Source organism: Megalops cyprinoides, chromosome 9, assembly GCF_013368585.1.
Source record: "Megalops cyprinoides isolate fMegCyp1 chromosome 9, fMegCyp1.pri, whole genome shotgun sequence".
In the NCBI taxonomy this organism is placed as follows: Eukaryota; Metazoa; Chordata; class Actinopteri; order Elopiformes; family Megalopidae; genus Megalops; species Megalops cyprinoides.
The window spans coordinates 22,845,055-22,865,297 of record NC_050591.1 but is presented as its reverse complement, the minus strand read 5'-3'; the positions used below and the strand labels follow the sequence as shown (position 1 = coordinate 22,865,297).

At 44.9% G+C, this 20,243-nt stretch overlaps 1 protein-coding gene across 4 annotated transcripts in view; it reads right to left on the bottom strand.

The window, feature by feature from the left end:
- Positions 1-553: 553 nt before the first annotated feature.
- Positions 554-20,243, bottom strand: part of LOC118783104 (SPHK1 interactor, AKAP domain containing) — a 72,675-nt gene continuing 52,985 nt past the window's right edge. For 2 of the 4 annotated variants that reach the window (XM_036536804.1, XM_036536805.1), the window contains 10 exons: positions 19,554-19,664; positions 10,500-10,559; positions 10,145-10,282; positions 9,734-9,989; positions 5,460-8,868; positions 4,383-4,538; positions 3,177-3,257; positions 3,016-3,068; positions 1,979-2,163; positions 554-1,453 (listed from right to left, as the gene is read on the bottom strand). In XM_036536804.1, coding sequence (XP_036392697.1) covers positions 1,307-1,453; positions 1,979-2,163; positions 3,016-3,068; positions 3,177-3,257; positions 4,383-4,538; positions 5,460-8,868; positions 9,734-9,989; positions 10,145-10,282; positions 10,500-10,559; positions 19,554-19,664 — 4,596 coding nt within the window. In that variant the 3' untranslated portion in view covers positions 554-1,306. The remainder of the gene's footprint in view (positions 1,454-1,978; positions 2,164-3,015; positions 3,069-3,176; positions 3,258-4,382; positions 4,539-5,459; positions 8,869-9,733; positions 9,990-10,144; positions 10,283-10,499; positions 10,560-19,553; positions 19,665-20,243) is intronic. The other 2 variants (XM_036536806.1, XM_036536807.1) reach the window with 2 other exon arrangements.

The window sequence follows — 20,243 nt, the reverse complement described above, 5'->3', positions numbered from 1 at the left end:
AGTGACAGTGTAGCAGCTGGGTGTTTAATGTCAGGGGCCAGCTCTGAGCCAATAGATCATAGAACTGCTGCAGATATATGTGTCTGTTATCTCTAATTAGTGGAGATCTAATCATAACTGCACTCGATTGTCTGTTATCCCTAATTAGGAAAGTTGAAATTATACTGCCCTGGTTTTCAATCATGTCTCTAATTCAATTTTAAAAGTATACTTTGAAATGAAGAGGTTTCATGACCATGTTACGTACTGGGATTACTTGTGAGCTGAACCATTCTGTGTTGTTTTCACTGTATTCTAAACGACTGTGTGAGTATGTGTGTGTCTGTGTGTGTGTGAGAGAGAGAGACAGCCACAGTAGTATCTCACTTGTGCGTAGAGGGAAATATTGTCGTGTCTTTGATAATGTATGTTGGAAGAACTTGAGATGAATTTAATTTGTCTGTTTCACCAACTTTCTCCTTTTCAACTGAATAAAGACTGCAAAATAACACATTACTTAAATTTATTCATTTCAAAAGATCAGTACATTCATTTATTAATAAGAGGAGACTGTTCAGTTGTGTGCTTTGAATGCTGATAAAACGCTACTTTACTATTACACAGATAAAACCAGACAGACTAGATTCACAAACAAATTTGTTTCACATTACAAATTGTTCTACCTCTCCATCACTCAGCAGTATGAAAAACTAAACCAATCCATAGTCCTCTACTTCAAGGTGCAGCAGTTCAGAATATACAATATATACAACTATCGAAAATAATTTTAAATAACAAGAATCACAGATAATTTCAAAATTAGAATAAAATCAGAAGACATGATATTGAGTGTAAACTGCCAGATTCTCCTTTTTTAAACCAACACTAACAGAGCCCTGGTTTGATGCAGTCGGCAAAACTTTTGAAGCAATAAAGAAATATCATATTTTGTTCATAAGTTCACCCATAAAAATCTGCAGACAAGAAATTCTTCATGAGAACTACATGTGTGCTACACCTAATACTGTGTAGCTTTTTAAAGGTTTAGATCTGTTCCCGTGCATCTGAAAATGAGAAACATGCTGATCTTAAAGGGAGACAGGGCTTCTGCAGCTGATAGACATTTTTCCTCATTTTCAAAATCAGTCTTCCGGTGAGATGCTGGGTTATCTAGGGATGCAGGGGCAGGGGAAGGTAGGTGCTCTGTAGTACAGGTTTACAGGTGAGGTCACAGTGTCACGAGGACTCACTCTACAGCGAACACAGCTGGGGAACGGTGACATTCGGCACGGGATACACTGTGAGGGCGGGGTGGAGGGGGGCGGGACTAGTGGGTCTCCATCAGCCAGTCAAACAGACTGGACACAGAGTTGCCCCCACCCTCCTCCTGAAGTTTACAATACTGCATCACAGCACCAAAGAGCTTTCCCACCCTCCATGACTTCTGATTCACCAGCCGCACCACCGCCAGGAACTGCAGGACATCACACACACACACACACGCCGTCAGCATCTTCCACAGCTGAACATTATACCCACAAACATACACAGTATGTTAGACACCACAAACACTGTCTGTGCACGGACACACTGTGTTTACCTTTCACAAAAGAAAAAAATGTGCACATACACACAGTGGCAAGCATACAAATGCTTGTCTGGATCATCCTGGTCATAGCAGTGGCAGCTCAGATTCTTCTATACTATAGCTTTCTCTTTAAACCACTGACATCCTCAAAATGTAATGTAATGCTGTTAGCCCAATCCAAAGGATAAGCATCTGGATGAGACAGGTAATGCCACAGTCCTTTTGATGAACTCTCATACATCTCATAAGCAGTATGATATTAGTACTGACATTGCATATTATTCATCACAACTTGCTACTTATATGCGATCTGAAGAATCACATCTTATGCTCATCTAGGCCATATACAAAAGCAAACAGTTTTCAAATGTGTCAGAGGTGAGTTTGAACCCACAGACAGAGGAGATGTACCTTTTCCATCTGCTTCTCCTGGGACTTCCTGAAGTATATGATGGGCACTCCCAGCTGGGATGCAGCAATCCACTGCAAGGTCATTTGCAACTCGGGGTCAACACCCTCAGGGTCCATGTCAAGGTTCACCACCAGCAATTCCTTCTGACTGCTGCTGCCTCCTACTGACAGTCCTGAGGTACCCTCTATATATAAGAAAGATTGTTCATTTGAGCAGGAAGGGACACTGTCTGCCCCTTTTCACTACAGTTTTTTTTGTATCAGCCAGAATGGAAAACCTGGTGCAGATTGATTCCAACAAAGAAATATTTCTAAAATATCAAACTTGTTTGGAAAACTATGCACATTTTGTTAGGGCCTTCTTCTGAGAGATCTAGTGAATTGTGTGACTAATGCAAAAATAGCAACTAAGCAGCTAAACATTTCCTCTGAAGGAAAATAAATAGTTGTAGGAATATGTCCCATTGGTCTTCAAGGAACTAAAACTATTCCTAAATACAATTACTCCCACTACCTTTGACTGCAAGAACAGTATGTGACAGACTAGAACAGTACACTTCTATTCTAGCCCGGCAGAAGTTCTTTGTAAAAAGTCTTTGTGTCTCCTGAATTTCAAAAGCAAGGGATATACACTGGAACAGTAATACAATGAGTTGATTCAGGGCTCAGGAGGAATGAAAGATAGTAGACTTGTGCCCTCCCCCTACTATTGTAAATGGACAGGTGTTGCATCTCATCTGTCAGTGCAGCTTGTTTACCTTTCCTGCCTGTCAAAAAGGAGTGAGTCTGTAATATTCATCACTCTCAGCAGCAAGCAGCAAGCAAGACGGCAGGAGCTGTGCAGCATGAATGTTAAGCATCAATGCAAGTTGCCTCCTTAAGCAAGGCAAGTTTTGTACTGCTGCAGATTTAGAATTAGTCATTGTAAAATATGTCTTATGTAGGTTCCTCAAAAAGCTGTCTGTGTTTCTTAAACACAGCAAGTCAGCCAGAGTCAATGGGATGCAGTCAGACAAGGGTAAGGAGGACCTGTTTACCTTCCACATTCTCCTGGCTTCCCTTCAGAGAACTCGTCTTCTCAGCCACTTCACTGAAAAAATTATGAACAGCAGCATTAGATAAGCATGTGTGAAGCCTTGGTTTAATAAACTCCTGTGTCGTGCAGTAGGATTGAGCTTGGGCATGTGCTGCTGATTACCTGATTAGTCTACCTGGAGCGGTTTCAGGAAAGACTTCCAGGTCTGCTAAACCCAGACTTGATGCGCTGCTGTTTCCATTTCTGAAATTCAAATAACATAAAAATTCAAAATCTTTTTCTCAATGCTGACATGGTCACCGGCTCGAGAAGAGCAATATCAGTCTCAGCAACGCACACAATGTTGTTCGTTCTACAGCGATTTGCATATAAACACCAGCTGCAGCCGAACTGGTTTTTTGGCAGCTCACACACATTTAAGCTCTCTCTTTCTTACACACTCTCATTTTTTTTTTTTGCTCTTGCTCAGTCTCTCTCTCTCTCTCTCTCTCTCTCTCTCTCTCTCTCTCTCTCTGCATAATGTTCACCATGTTCACCTTCAGAGATGAGAATGTGGAAGCAGGCCATGGTCACCAAGCGGGCAGTTCCTTTCATATCAGAGATCACTGATCACAGATGGGGTGGATGGAGTAAAGAGGTGGATGGGGGTCAGGTGACCAGGTGTCATGTTTTAGGTGAGAGCTGCACAGCTGTATGTATTTACTGCAAAGCTGATGCAATGTATCTACCTGCAGCCCCCATCAACAACTATTGTACCTAAACCATTCTCCATCATACAGATAACTGATCAATTCACTATCTGCACTTACCTGATCCAGTCCCCATATCATCTAACTACCCCTGATCCATTTCCAATCGTTTAAATTCACTGAACAATTCTCCCTCTAAAAATTCCTGAACCATCCTTTATCATCCATCTACCTGATTTATTTCTCTTTATGTACCTAACTGAACTTTCCTATATCGGAACCATTCCTCATCCTTTGAATGTATTTTATCCACTAGCTACAGTTAAGTCTACTGACAGACAGTGTTGCTCTGCTGATTGCTCAGGAGGGGATGATTCTGATTGGTAGCGAGGATGAAGAAGTCACTCTCACAGTGGGCACCCAAGGTCAGACTCCCCAGAAGCCCAAGTGTCAAAGTCTCCGTCTCTAATCTCTGCTTCCAGGCTGCATGCAGATCCCAGGCGTGACAATGCTCATTACAATGGCTAAATCAGAAGCCCTCTGCAAGTCCTGAAGGCAAAGCCTCAGCGCAAGCACAAATCAAATAGGAAAGCGTGATTAATCAAAGCAGTACTAGCACGATGGGCCAATGAACGGCGGGCAGCACTGAACTGCACGATGGGAGGGAGTGAGTACTGACCCCTCACTCAGCTGGATAAAGCTACTGGTCTCTTCGTGGGGGTCGTCGTCAGGGGCGATCTGTGACCAACTTCCTGTGCTCTCCTCACTGCCAGCACTAAGAGAGAGCTCCTCCTGCCCCCCCACTGCGCACACTGCTGCCCCCTCACTCTCACTGCTGGGGAGAGCAAACGGCAGCATCACCCAATGTGATCAACCCACTCTGGTCTCATTTGGTTTCACCCCCCGTTCCCCTCCAGCAACCCGTCCCCCCCTTTACCTGCTAAAGTCTCAGCAAACCCCCCTCTCCACTGTTCTCCTGTCTCAGCCCCCACCTCCAATCTCATTTGTCCTCCTAACATAAGCACCCTGAGGCTCTTTGCCCCCCCAAGTAACCTTTCATTCCTAGTTTATGAGTGCTCCTCTACCAGCATATGCATACCTTTACTCTTAGTGCCTGTACCTCCCTGCCCCCAAAAATCAACCTACTGCTGCTGCTCAAGTATATAAATAACCAAACACAATCCTTATCAGGGGTACATGTGTCTGTAGATATGAGTTTGTGTGTCTGCCTGTGAGTGTGTCTGTGTGTATATGGGAAAGAGACACTGCCTGCCACTTACATACTGAGCGTGAAGGTAACCTTCACAGCAGGACATATCTACAAGTTCTACCTGCTCTCATTGGTGAAACACCCAAACTGAGCTCAAGCCACTTATTAAAAGTCTTAACTGCACAGGATCTTTCACACAATTAATTGCATATCCTGAATTTTCTGCCTAATTTATCTTTACAGTTATAATTGTGCATGCTGAAGATTATTGCAAAGTGCATCCGTTAAAACAAATTATTCTCTGAGACCTAAAAGAATTCCAGGTGGGAAGTGAGATGTGGTGTGTTTGTGTTTCTCAGACATGCTCTTCCCGTGGCTCTGTTCAGATGCAGAGACAGAGCTGAGCGCTGTAAGAGGCAGGCCTTCAGAGGCTTTGATAGTTTTATGATGTTCTCTCATCTCGATCGATCCTGCCCCTCCACATCGCCAAGCTGCTCTCAGGGGGAATAACAGACAGTAAATCCACAACCCGCGAGGGAGACGTACCTGCTGTGGCGTAAAGGGGCTTTCTCTGTGTTCTTCTGAGGGGGGATTACTGAGGGCATCTCCCCGAGGTGATGCTGGGTCTTCTCAGTGTTCTCCGTGAGCTCATCCTTTTGATCTCCTTCAATGTGGATCAGAGGGACGTCCCTGTGGGCTCTCGACGTTGCTGCACAGATAGATTCGCTCCCCTTGGCACTGGCTGGTTGGTCCTGGCTAGACCTGCTTCTATTCGAGCCGGGCCTTGACTGTTTGAAACCCCTCCTTCTCTCGCCCACAGGGAGGGGCTGCCGGCTAACTGCACCCTCCTGCTGGCTCCCAAGTACCGACTTACCACTCTCCACAATGTCTGCTGCCAGACGGTTGGCAAAAAGCTCAACGTGTGGTTGTGAGTCACCTGGCCCTTCCAGGTCCTCGCTGTCATCGGGGTCCACTATGATCTTGTTCTTGCGCATCAGTGACTCAATGGAGCTTGACCAGGTCTCGTGAATCAACATGTCTGTGATCTGGTCTGTTTGGCCCCTCTGGTAAAGGCAGGAGTCTGACTTGCACAGGCCCGTCGCTGACACTGAGTTGGCAGGATAGATGTTGAGGGTGTCCCCATGCACATTGCGGGCAAAGCCGTCAAAAGAGTTGGCCTTGATAGGGGAGTTTACTGTCAACCTGGAGTCAGACGACCTACGGTCTGGCATGGAGGACTGGCGGATGCAGAAGGGGGACCTGGGAGATGGAGGCAGCAGGCTGTTGCTCCACTCTTTAGTTTTGGATACACTGTAATCTCTGTTCTCCTTGTCCAGGTCTTTGAGCATGAACCTGTAGAACTCCTCTGTGATGCTTTCTGTACTGGACTGCTTAGACACACAAGTGGACCTTACATTCAAGTGCCCATTCTTTCTGCTCACCACCTGCTGCATAGCTGAATTCAGGATGCTGCTGGCATTCTTCCCTGCATAGTAGTCCAGCAGCAGGTCAAAGCCCCGGCCCTCGCTCTCCATCTGGTTGACCATGAACCTGGAAAACTCGTCCGTGATGCTCTCACAGCTTGACTGCTTGGATATGGAGCTGCCGCGACTCAGATTCTGACCTAGCCGGATTCCCGGGCCCAGGGTGTTAGCCAAGTTGGAAGCATCCGGGTCTTCTTCTGGAATACTCTCATAGCTGGCCGCTTTCCCCCTGCTCCAGCGCTCACACTGCAGCCTGTTCCGGGGCTGGCCTGGTTTAGAGGTGTCCACCACACTGAGCTCTGGGCAGTTCATGATCTTTGCAGTGACCTCTGAGGCAAAGGCAGCAAAGGGGTCAACAGGCTCGTCTGGTATGGCCGACTCATCCATCACCCGGTTCACCAGCCGCTCCATCAGCTCCGGCTGCTCCTCCGTCTTTCGCTTGATCTCACTGAGACGTGGAGGACGGTGTTTCTTGATGACTGTGGTGCCGCTCGGAACCTCCTTCCTCCTCATCGGTGTGCGGCAGGTCAGCAGATAGCCTTCCGGTCCAGCCCCTGTCCCACCTTTCAGGGCACAGAACCAGGGTTGTTTCCCACTTGAGTTATCCAGACAGATCGCAGCAAGCTCTGTGGCCATGGAAACTACAGTGCTTGCAAGGTCGTCTGCGAAGCACGACACGGGGGATCGGTACTCCTCTTCCATCTTCATCATGAGTGTAGGCCCTGTAGAGGACAGTGACTGTTGAAGTGTCAGTGGAGATGATTTATGTTCACTTTCTCTTACTGCTCTGCCCTTGTTCTTCTCAAGAGTGGCTGATGTGTCTATTTGACCTGAGACCTCTGGGGCAGGCTGCTGTGTGTCTGAGTTTGTGGATTTGTTGCTCTTACAGGGCTGGACCTGGAGGTCAATGCAGTCTCTGGTGAGGGAGGAAGCACCTTTCAACTGAGGAGCTCTCTGCTGATCTTTGTCTTTCTGCAGACACCATGAGCCCATTGTGTGTAGTTCTTCCTCCTGCACTCTTCCGTCTTCCTTCTTTCCTGTGAAGGCTGACAGCTTATCTGTGCAGTGAGGCAGACTGCTCTGATGCTCACTGTTCTCAGCCTGGCTGGATTCAGAGAGGAGCTGTAATTGGTTTAATGGCTCCCTGCTCGGTTTTATGGCAGTTTCATAGTCTCTGGAGTTGACTTCACTTTCTTGAGGAACAAATGACCGTTTATTACATTTTGAAATGTCACTGATTTTCTTTGATGTGATACAAAGAACATCGAACAGCAGGGTGTTGACACTCTCTTGGAGAAAGCCCTGTATGTCAGGCACATCTTTGCCTGGGGCCTCCAGCTCCTTTCTCTTCATGGCTTTCCCTAGTGCGTGCTTGAAAATGTTGTCTGCGACCCCGTGGACAAAATCGTCAACCTCCATTTCGTCCAGACCTGTCTTTTTATGACCGGTTATGACCTCCACAATTCTGTAGTGGGTAGATTCCAAGAAGTCTGCAATGCTCTTGTGCTCCCCTCGCTGAGTGAGGACCTCTGAAGCCTCACTGAGGAGCACCTCCGCGATATTAGTGCGGAATGGCTCAATGCTGGTTCCCTCAGCAACACTACAGTGGAGGGTGACAGCAGTAGAGGCCTGTGCTGCCGACATTAGTCCAACAGATGGGGTGTAGGTCTCACCTGGTATGTCTGTCTCACCAGGCTCACCTGCCCCCACAGCCAAGTCCACCACAGCAACTGCACCTGCCACTTGTGCCATACCACACATAGCAGAGGAGACAGAGTAGTCTGCATCCACCAAATCCTTCTCCCCACCCTCAGCCTCCTCTTCTCCCTCTGTTGGTTCCGCCTCCAGTGTTAGCTGCTCTGTGACCTGTGGGCTGGAGATAGTGCCGATCACGTTAGCTGCACATGCTAAGGCCACCTCCACAGCTTTGGGGGAGTGTCCGGGTGGAAGGAGGGGGCAGGGCTCTAACCCGGGGGGCTGGTGACTGGCATCCTGCTCAGCGATGGCATTTGCGGACGTACCCCCAGGCCACTCCGCCACCCCCTCGCAGTTATCAGGACTCTGGACAATGACGATTTTGGGGAGCTCAAAGGAGTGGGTGCGTGGGCGCACGGGGTCCTCTGTCCGGGTTCCCGCGGATACGCTGACGGCTGCCTCGGTAGCGAAGGAGGGCGTGTCCTGAGACAGGCGGATGAAGGCATCCTGCAAGACAGACTCTGCCAGGTTGGTGGCGTAGTGACCAGCAGACTCAGCCTCCTGCGTGCCGAGCGGACTGGGCTGACCGCTACGGCTCGCTCTCTGTGGGACGGCCCCACAAGTACAGGGTCTGGTGAGTGTTTGGGATGTGGCACACATGGTTACATCTGAGTCCTCGCTCTCATCCTTTTTACTCAGATGTGCCCTCTGACCCTGGAGCCTCTTGCTGCGTGCCCCCTCCCCAAGGGGCTCTATGATGTCACCGCTGTCCACATCTGCAGGGAGAGATGCACACCATCACATGCGATGCACTGATCCCTATCTATTCTTGTACAATCAGCGAGATATGGACACTCCTGTACTGTGTACAGTACTGCTGCCTTGGAACTCCCCCCCCCCCCCCCCCCCCAAGTGAGTTTATCTGGGACGATCTGATCATGCACATTAGAGAAGTAGAGGGGAACATAACCTTCACAGTGTGTTGGTTCCAATTTCATACAAGAGATTAATTATAGATTAGCGAGCACCCTGGAAACCTCAAGGCCATAATCATGCTGATGATGATATGCATTGATTTGTTTTACTGGAGCTGCTTTCAGCCACACAAGACACTAGGCATGCACAGAGTATGGCTGCAGTAATTAAGTGTTACAGAGATGGTGACAGGCCACCCAAATGCACATTTTAGTTATGACTGAATGCACAGGAACTTTTGTCTTTTATTCTTTTATTTTTTTCAAATTAAATGGTGCGAATTTGGAAAGAGGAACTTATGGTAACTGCAACTAAATGGATTATTTGTTGTCCAGGTACAGGAAAGAGACATTGCTTTCACTGTTCCTGCAGAAGAGGTGACTTAAGAAAGAAATAAATAAAAAAAGAAATGCAATAAATTATGAATAATGTAGTACCGTGTCAGTACAATGGCACAGGTTAGTGGAACATGTTACAGTTGCATGCCATTATAAAGTTACATATTTGTCTGGTAGAGATGGATGATGTAGGCATTAAAGTACAACAGCCCAGGCATTAAAGGGCACAGATGACTGGTACCTGTTATTGGTGCAAGTGAGTGGTACAGGCGAATGGTGTAGGTGAGCAGTTACGTTGTACGGTGGGTAGTGCAGTAGAGGTAGTCACCATTTCGGAAAGGGTCCTCCTCACTGTCGTCTCCCAGGTACTCGGAAGCGGTAAGGAAGTCCTCCTCGATGGAGGAGACGGAGCGGTTAGTGTCATCCTCACCTCGCTGGCCCGCCGAGCGGCCGCGGAGCTGCTGCTGCTGGCCCGACTCCAGACCGATCAGGAACTTGTTGATCAGGAAGATGATGCTGCTGGGCTGGGTGAGCCGCTGACCGCCCACACACTGTACCAAGCAGACGTCCGCTGCACACTGACCCTGAGGACAAAAACCACACGACACAGGAGACACGCTGTCACCTAGTAGTCAGGGGAAAAGTGTGAAGGATGCACCTGGGGTTAGAAGTCAGGTGCAAAGGTGTGAGGTGACTTAGCCGGTGGTAGAAATAGGAGGGAGTGGTATGAGGGACTTACGTGGTGGGGGGCTGAATCTTGGGGAAAGGTGTCAGGGGGCTCAAGGCCACTCAGAAGCAAGATCTCATTCTCTTTTGGCTGCCGCACATTCAAGGAGGTGATTAGTTTGGGCAGGTCAGGAGAAATTGTGGCCATTTTCTGTACGAGAGAGGAATACATTCTGAATCTCTGAGACAACCTCCCCATAAAGACACATTCCACCAGCAGCTAAAACTCATAGTGAAAAACGGTGTGGCTGGTCTGCAGTCTGTTCACAGTGAATGGTCCTTGAATGATAATGCTATAAACAACAAAGCCTGCCTTCATGGTGACAAGATCTCTGTGTACTGTTGATAAAAGCAGCGGATAGCCTTGCCTTCATGCAACTGTCGTCAGGACGATCCACGCTCTGCCAGTCCAGGTTCACAAAGCAGACCTGTGAGTAAAGGAACAGACCTTCAAAGCAACGTCGTGCCTGAGACAGGTCACAGGTGAGAGCTGAGATGAGTGGCTTCCTTTACTGTTTTCCATTTATCATTCCCTAATCTGGGCTGATGGACAGAGCATTGCTTCATTTGACCTAGTTCTTTTTTGAACAGCTGGAGCAATTAGGCAAGTGCAAGTCCCCCTCACACTGAGTGTCAGGGGCACCTATAGCTCACCTCAGCAGAGAGAAGGCCGCTCGGCCCCCCCTCCCTCCCAGCTTCCTCGCCTTAACGCCTTCAGCCTCCCCTCCCTCACAGATTTCCTCCCGCCGTGCTCTCAGCCCCCCTCCCTCACAGATCAGAGGATGGTTCCATTTTCCCAGCTCTGGGTTTAATGTCCTGTAAAGCCATAATGTCACGCTTCACGCTCAGGGCTGCCCCGCCGCTCTCGCCTGATTTACAGGAGTGCTGCTCAAACGTTATAAACACATCCGGCCCGCTCACATCCTTGTTTATGCCTCTTCGGGTTCTCCGGTGACTCAGTCTCTATCTGCAAGGCACTAGCTGCAGCGGAGATATGACTTCAAAGGCCATTTTTCTGCCATCCCGCTCCACGTCTTCGGCTATTCTATTATGAGAGCCAATATTTATGATGGCAAAGGCAGGATACATCATTTACTTTCACATGCATCAGAGGGCAATTATTTTTACAGAAAATAAAAAATTATATAGACTCTCTGGGTTGTTTACATTCCCACCAGTTCCCTCTGGCTGATGTGAGAGGCTGGATGGAAGCACAGACCTTTGAAAGTCTTTGAAATTTCTCTGTGAGCCTGAATGCTGCAGCCTCTCTTGCTTCAGTCCCTCACAGTTATTTTGGTTGAATGAATTCACACGTCAAGATGACAGACCATTACAGCTGCAGCTCCCGCTTTTCTGCAATATTCAGCATCTTTCCTGCTTGCTGGCGTTTCTTCCTCCTGAAAACCTTTGTCTCGGCTCATGTTAGCCGTCTCCTCCCGGGTGTGATACATTGCACCTCTCTCCCCACGCAGACATTTCTGTCGTTTGACTAATAATTTTCCAGGATCATCAATTCCATTGGATTGACACATTGTTTTGTGGCATTTGTGTTTTTGTAGCAGGTGGGCAGCTCATGTTAGATGCCCCCTGCAGTTTCCTGTCCATACTCAAAAGCAGAAAAATGCAGCACGTTATTTTTCTCTCTCTGTCCAGTCAAACACCTGAGTCACTCACCTATTCCTATTGGTTCTGAAGCTTTGCGTTTGTCTCTGAAGCCCCAGCTTTTTTGCATTAGACTAAGTGCTCCTGCCACTTTGTGTGGCTCAGAGGTCCTGTTGGTTTGTATTGGCTTAGAGGTACGGCCCCTTTACGTGGCTCAGAGATTCTGTTGGCTTGTATTGGCTTAGAGGTACGGCCCCTTTACGTGGCTCAGAGGTTCTGTTGGTGTGTGTTGGCTTACAGGTCCGGCACCTTTGTGCCGGGTCATGGGTTCTACCTGTGCCTGAGCTCTGTGGACAGGTGCCTGTGTCTCCCTGTTGCCGGTCTGCAGGATCGCTGTGAAGAGATCTCAGTACTGTCTGCAGCAATCCTCAGCCTCACCCTATTTACTCTCTGATTTTCATCATCCTTACTGTCCCTCCTTCAGTGGGATGTGATCTTGATCCCTTTTAACTGCGGCACTGCTGCAGTGTTGACCCAGCTGTCAGCACTGATCTACACAGCAGACGCCTGTTCAGCTCTGGACATTTTCAGTACTTTCAACATTAATGTTTTATCCCTGTCTGTTCAACTGACTTTTGATGCACAGTACAGTGAAAAAGTTTGAACCCAAAAGTTAGAAGTGAGATGGTGAGGAAGGGGTGGGGGAGGCGGGGGGGTGAAACATACAGATTTCATTATATCATCTACATCCATGACATTGAGGGTATTCATCCCCCTCACAAACAACAGGACATACAGGAGCTCTGATAACTATCTTTTGCATTTCCACTTCAATATGATGGGAGGTGTGCCGTCCTCACATGATCTCATGCCCTGTTCCTCCAGAGCAGAAGACAGGGGGAGCAAAAGGGAGACACATGCGAAAACGGAGAGAGTAGCACGGGAGAAGGAAGGAAGAACATTGTGCCTGAATCGCTCCAGCTCTGACACAGGTGGACTTGTTGTACCTTCTAATTCAACAAGGACTGAAAACTGTAACCCAGCTCATTCTCACGTTCCCTGCTGGGAGCAGAAAATTCTGTTCTAAACGCTGGGAGATGTGTCGCTGTTGCAGAAGCAGCAGAGTTTAAGACAAATGAACGTGAAGTGGATCAACTGTTACTTTAGAGCAGACACATTTGTCTTTTGTGATTTTGTGACCAAGATAAAAATAAACATGACAGTGGTTTGGGTTTTTAGCCGAATGGCTGAGCACCCAAATGTTCTATGAAAAAAACTCATTTAGGGATAATGAGTGTGATAAATTCAGTTGATTTGGACCTTGATTGATTTATAGATGCCTTCTGCAGCACTAGTATTTTGTGGCATCTTACAGACAGATCTGCAGCTGTCTCTATGGGGCCCTAGGGACCATCCTTGAATAGGTACTAAATGAACTGGCAAATCTACACCTGTGCTACAGAATACAAGATCATCAACCAATCAGGACCTCTGAAATATTAAGCCTTCAACCAATTGGGACCCCTGGAATCCTGAACCTCCAACCAATCAGAATCCCTGGAACACTTTCAAATCAGAAAACCCTGAATTAACACAGTGAAATTACAAATACAGCCACAAATCCAGTGAGTGAAAACAACTATCTAGCAATGTACAGAGTGGGCTTTTTAACGCTTACAGGAAAGAAGTGAAAAGAGGTTAACTTCTACAAGCTTTATTTTCATCCAAGTTCAAACGTGCATCTAGTGTCCTTTCTATATATGCTACAAAGTCATAAAAAGGCAGATTCACAATGCACATGTCCACCAGCTTGCTAATTAGACTTCAACTTCAAAAGACTTCATTTTGACATTCTGCCTATTTTCCTAATATTATTACAGAGGATGAACGAATAAATTATTCATGATTCCTTAGAGAAATATTCATTCTGGTAAAAAAAATGCAAACATAAAATGTTATAAATACAAAGTGCAATGCATAAAACCACAATTCAATGTATAATGTCACTTGTCTATATACTACCAGACCAGCATGCTGACTATTTGAATAAATTGGATGACTTCTGTATCATCCTTTGTTATAGACAGTATTTGTAGATGAGTAAGTAATAACAACTGAAAGGCTTTCCTGAGTTTGTGCTGTAATATGAATTTAATCTCACAAAATTCCTGTTTAGAGTAGCAAATATGTCCTTCGCAAAAGGAAATCATTATGCAGTATTGGGTCTGAACATGATATTCCATCCATTTGAAGTATCTTACATTATAAGGGTGAGCCCTTAAGTGATTCAATTTCAGAAAAAAACTGCTTCCAATAATATCTTCCTCTTTGTAGTTTATGCCTATGTCAAATTTCTTCACATCTAATGTGGGATCTTCTCTCTACAATATAATATTACATTTCCTTTTGATATTCTTTTTAAGGAATTCTAATTTAGAATGAATTCACCTTAATGCCAGTTTGATCTGGAACTCAGTCTTGTCTAGAAATGTTGCATTAACTGGGTAAAAACCTTTCTGCAACAAACACGTAACAAGGATGCTGTGGCACACACTAGTCTGTCCTGGAGAGGATGCACTCTGGGCTGGTTTTGTTTGACCCCAGGTCCCACTGCCTCAGTGTCTAGGCTTAGACCTGGCTCACCCTAGGTTGTTACTTGAGCAGAGGAATTCACACTGATGAGAATGGAAACCTTTCTCCTCCCGCTGGGAGAACTCTCTCTCTCTCTCTCTGTCCTGCACTAATCAGAGTAAAAGAGCTCTGTTGTCTGGAGTTATCTATGCACAAAATCTCATTCAGCTCTGGGATTATTCTGATAACGAAATCCAGGTCCTCATCGAGAAACACCGCAGCTGTCTTTGACATCACACCCACACAAGAAACACAGACTAGTGCAGACAGACACAGACACACACATGCACATATGTCCGTGTCTTTGTTTTGCAGGCGGCATCACAGCACTCCAATCTGTGCACAGCTTCTGCATGTTGCTGGGATATGTGGGGTCATGTGACCTCAGAGACAAGCCTCAGGTAAAGCCTCAAGCCAGAGACAAGTGAGTATGGTCACTCTCCCCTCCCTGGTCTCCTGGATCTGATTAATGTACTCTACTCTCTGACCAGCCCACACCCAGCCCATGTTCAGGACCAAGCACAACAGTGCTGGGATCAGTTTCACACACATCAATTATTAATCCACAGCACTGTTTTGGGGGACTAGAGACCAGCTTTCATAAAACATTTATAAAGCATTTCGTTTTACACCTGTTCCTTTCTTTCAGAGGAGATGTATTGTGTTATGAGTAATAATACCTTGTACCTACATAACATATGTGTTCAAACAATGGCTTCATAGTGCCTTTCAGAAGGAAGGGGGATGTAACTCAGCTCAGTTAATATCAGTGTGTAGCTCCCACCTGGGCAACAGATAGCAGAAGGCTCATCACACAACAGCTGTAGAAGTCAAAAAATTGTATTCAGTGAATCAGACAGTAGGGTTATAAAGGGGTATTATTTATAGATGAGAGTGTCTGCTAAGCAAATAAAATGTAAATTTAGACGGCTAGACCAAGAGAAACAATTTGGGAAATTTCTGAGGCCTGTTAAAACCCTCTTAGTGGTAAGTGCAGCCGGCCTTCAACAATCTTGAGGGAGTCTGGGTTAAACGTCTCACTGTGCACACGCTCTTCGTTCCAAGCAAGTGCCATAAGAAAACAGAGTGCATCCTGGGACTGTTTGACACAGCCGTGTGAATCATGGGCCTCTGCAGAGGAGGGGGTATTTACTCTACTCATCCTCACTCCACAGGCTCCTTCATAATTATAAGGAATGTTCCAGCCAAACTGTCTGCCCTTGGCAAATTGTTGAAAACCGATGAGAAGTTATTTCTTTTCGGGGATGTATTTCAAAAACACCAGTGATGTCAGGAGTGATTTCAGGTTTCATCTGTGGGTCTGTTCGTGTCACTAAATCCCTCCGCTGAGAAAGTGTTTATGGCAGAAGTCGGGGTACTTGGAGGCGAGGTAGCTGGACGCTGGACAGATTTAGCTGGTCAAATTGCCAGAAACAAGTGATATTTTTATGTTTTTTTCTTGGACATTTAATTTGTCTAATCAAACATTTTACCTAGACATTTTTAAAAAGTTATAGCCTAAACATTTTTTTTCCAACCTTTACACTTACACAATGGAAAATTTCAGACTACCTACTGGTCTTATATTTTGGCTTAATGTAGCCTGTCTCATCAACTCATTGCTGCCAGCCACTGCTGCAAATTTTACAAAGCTGCCACAGCTGAGGAGGTGGGCTGGCTCTCTCTTACACAGAACAGCACAGCCTTACAAATGTCCCTGCCTTTGGAGTTAGGTGCTATGAGAGATTATGGAGAAATATCACTTTGATTGGCTAAACCAAAATTGGTATTCTTTGTGTTTACAATGTACTGTCTGGCTTACAGACCTCTGTGACTGCAGGATGCTCCTGCTCACTGAATTGTACTACACTGTAGAATGTGACCCTGTAAGACTTTGCAATAACACAGCTTACAGTATTGAGTTAATCATTGGGTGGCCTCCCTTAAGTGACAACCCCTCTTTTCAAAGATGTCAGTATTTGAAAAATTACAAAATGCAAATAATACAGCAAATAATTTTGATATAGTACGCCGTCAGCAATCAAAGGGGGGGAAATGAACAGTCTCTTACTTACCATAGTATAATATAACCAGATATAGCTCACATTTGTAATACAATAGCAACGTTTAAAATCATCAGATGTACAGCAAAAAAGTTTACAGTTTTTGCAAAAACAAAAATGTAGCTTCCCTTATTAAATGCAGAAAATAACTGTAGTATTTCTCTAAACATCTCATACATTGCATCATATTTTATGTTGCTGACACTATATTTTTTTTAGCAGTTAAAGGTTATTTGATGCCACTGTTTTATTAACAAGCATGATCTTTGAGTTTGCCCCTGCCTGCCTAGAGTCCCAAGCATGCACAGCTATGCTCCAATCAGAGAGGGAGGTGGGAAAATGCATTGTGGGATTTGATTACTGTGAAGTTGTTTACTGAACCACAGAATTGCTTATAATAAAAATTAATGCAACTTCTCTTTAGATACCTACTTTAGTACGAGCAAGTAAAGACATATATTTATAAATTACAAATTAATTTGTAATTTATTAATTATAGCTCAGTTATAATTAATTGACATCCCCTTCTTGATTCACATACACAGCTTTCCGTCCACTTTCTTCTGCATGGTCACTGCACACTGCAACCACTGAATTCCCACACTGTCCACTTTGGCTGAAGATGTCACCTTATTCACTCAGTACTCAACACCATTGACCTGCTTGCTAATATATAATTTTCTGAGTTTTTATAGAGTTAGTGTTTATATGTATTGGGGGAAATAACACATTATATTCACACCAATGTGGTAGTTCTTAGTAGCTCAAATTATAAGTGAAAATAAAGGAGAGAGAGAAAATCTGCTCTCTTCAGCCTGCCAAACCTGGCCAAATGTGCAAAAAAGACAGGAAAATCAACTCCCACTGATAGCCATGCAAAAAAGAGACAAATTTTCCACATTTGGGTACTGTACTTTCCTTGGATTCCATATGACAAGGTAAAGCCTCAGCTGTAGTCATGCATACCAACAGTCCACAAATGTAGATATGTCAATTTATCATAATGTTAAGTCTTATCTAATGAAAAGTCAATGCAGTTTTAAAAATTATTGAATAGTAGCATGTGGAGTATCAGTCATCATTTAGTTTGTAGCTAGCTAGCTTAATTAAACTATTACTTTGTAGTGTGTCCTTCACAAGAACCCAGTATGACATGCATTTTACTATTTAGTAATCATTTTCTAACATGAACAATGCCATATTACAGGCAGGCTAATGGTTAATGGTTAATGACAATTCATTCAATAAACTTGCTAGATCTTTCACTCCAATCCTAACTCATTTCCATGTAAAACATGTATGAGTATTAATTTCCATTTTCACTGATTGGAAGAATGCATATTTATGCCATATTGAGCTATGTATTTTGAGCCTTGAAACCAAGATTTTTAGCCAGCCTTTCCTTTTAAATCATGCAAATTTAGACTGACCTGTTTAATACTGAGTGAGGATGGAACATTACCCCCCACCTCCTTTGTTTATTTATTGCCAGCAAGCACTACATAAATTAAATCTGAGTTCAACCTGACCTAAGTTTCAAAGCAGTTTGCTTAAACCTGCCACTCCTCACAGTATCATAGCTTCAAGACTCTGCTGGTTGATATGCCATTTTTGTGCATTACATTTTAAGTTTGCACAATATCCAATGCATGTAACAAAAGACCCTTACTGAGTTTATTAGTTTCTTGGTTTCTAGTTTTTTATTCTACAGTTGTCCCCTGCTGAATGTGCATCATCGTGGGGGTACTTTGATGTTTTAGGGTTGTTGAAGATTGGGGAGTAGTTGAACATTGAGGTTAGTTACATAGGGATATTAAACTGTTTGTAAGAAACATAGCCTGATAGAAGCAGTGGACTTCCAATCTCAAAGACAACCAGCTGCTCAAAGAACTGACAACAATCAGAACATTAATGATCACTATGAATTCATACATTAAAAGATGAGACTGTGATCAAAGTGAATGAAAGGAAGCATCATAGTGTGTAAGAATGTAACATCAGTCTGTTCAGTTCAGTCAAGTTTGCTTGCAAAGACCATCATCTTCAATGATTCTTTCTTCTAGAATAAATAGTCATTGCATTATTGAATATTATTTTCAAACAATGAATAACCCTATTCATGTATCATGTCACTCTTGCCACAAATAGATACTCGCTCATTACAGAGCTTCATATGGGCAGTACTAAAACCAGAGTTCAAACATAATCTGCCTGATGAGTGACAATCAATTTTCCAGAGTAAGTGAGACTTCAGGAATCTCAGAATGAATGAAGCTATCAGTGACACTGTGGTAAGCAAAAATAACATTGACAGCTCATTACTTTTCAAACTGTTTTGCATCTGTCCCGGGATGTTGCTGAATATCTCACAATGTACTGCACTGCCGAAGATTTTCAGTTTTATTCTGCTCTCGAGTGGTGTAGGCTCAATGTAACAGGGTTCTAAATTAACTTGACAGAAGTGGAAAAGGCTACAGAGTGATAATCCATAAGCACAAAGCAATGTGCAAAGAAGTATTGGCCTGCATCGGCCTTTTTTGCACTCCTCTGCAGTTGTGCAGCCCTTGTATAGTTCATCATCTGGTTCACCGTAATGCATCGCCATTTCCCTAGGAATTCCCCCGGCAGAAAGCCTGCACTGACACGACCCCTCATTGATACAATCACTGCCTCCAGAGGGCTGTTCAGTTTATATTCCTGTTTTCTTCTTTTACAACACCTGTACCCTCAGGTGGACTCACTTCAGACCAGTGACCTTTCTCTCACCCACATTTCTGGCCTCTCAGTCCTATGGGGATTGTGCTCTCCCAAGCAGGAGCTCAATTCTAACTACGCAAACCACAAAATGCTTTTTTGCTTTCAAACCATCACCTCTGGTTCAGGTAAAGACTCGACCTTGTTTGATCGTTTGTTGTTAACATTATGTTTAACATTTTCCAATGATCAGTCCTATTGCCATTGTCCGTGTACTATCCTCATTAACTCGAGCGCGGCAACAGTTGTAGCCGAGTGGCCACTCATTAAGGTGTGGCAGAGTTCACCAGTGTGTGGCAGTGCTCACTGCGCCGCAGGTGCCCTCTTTCAATGAGGTGTGACAGAGTTCACCGACGCGGAGCCAGTACTCACCGTCGTGCAGCTTCCCTCACTCTTGTCCTCCAGAAAGGCAATTTTGCAGAGGGTCTTGTCGTTTTGTAGCCAAAACTCAGTGGAGTCCAGTAAACTGCTGCTGCACAGCACCTTTGAAACACAGGTAACAAAGGCCAAGTCAGTCATGGTGCTCTTGTAAAACACATGTGTAATTTTAATAATGTCTCATTAACACAGAGAGCACCTGTGAAACAAAACTAACGTCACAATAGCTCAAAGAGTACCCTTAAACCATAAGTAATGTCCAAAGAAAAGAGTATTTGTAAATCACAGGTGACATTCCAGTCTCGTACAGAGCATAGGTAATACGCAGGCATATAGATATATAGCTCATATAGAGCTCTTAGTTTTTCTTGCTGTGGTGGCTCACCGAACGAAAGCCTGAGGGATGCTGGCCTAACCTGAATGATAAGCCCTCATCAGCTGCAGGGTCTTTTAGGGGCCATTAAACCCTGAGGGCCCTGTGATTAAGTACTATACCCTTCAAGAGGCATGTGACCTCTACCCACACACACACACATACAAACTTACAAAGACACTAAATGCAGACACACTTACATACACTCACTACCACATAGGCAAGGGCAAATGCGCATACCTATATACTTCTGTCTCTCTCTCTCTCTCTCTCTCTCTCTCTCTCTCTCTCTCTCTCTCTCTCACACACAC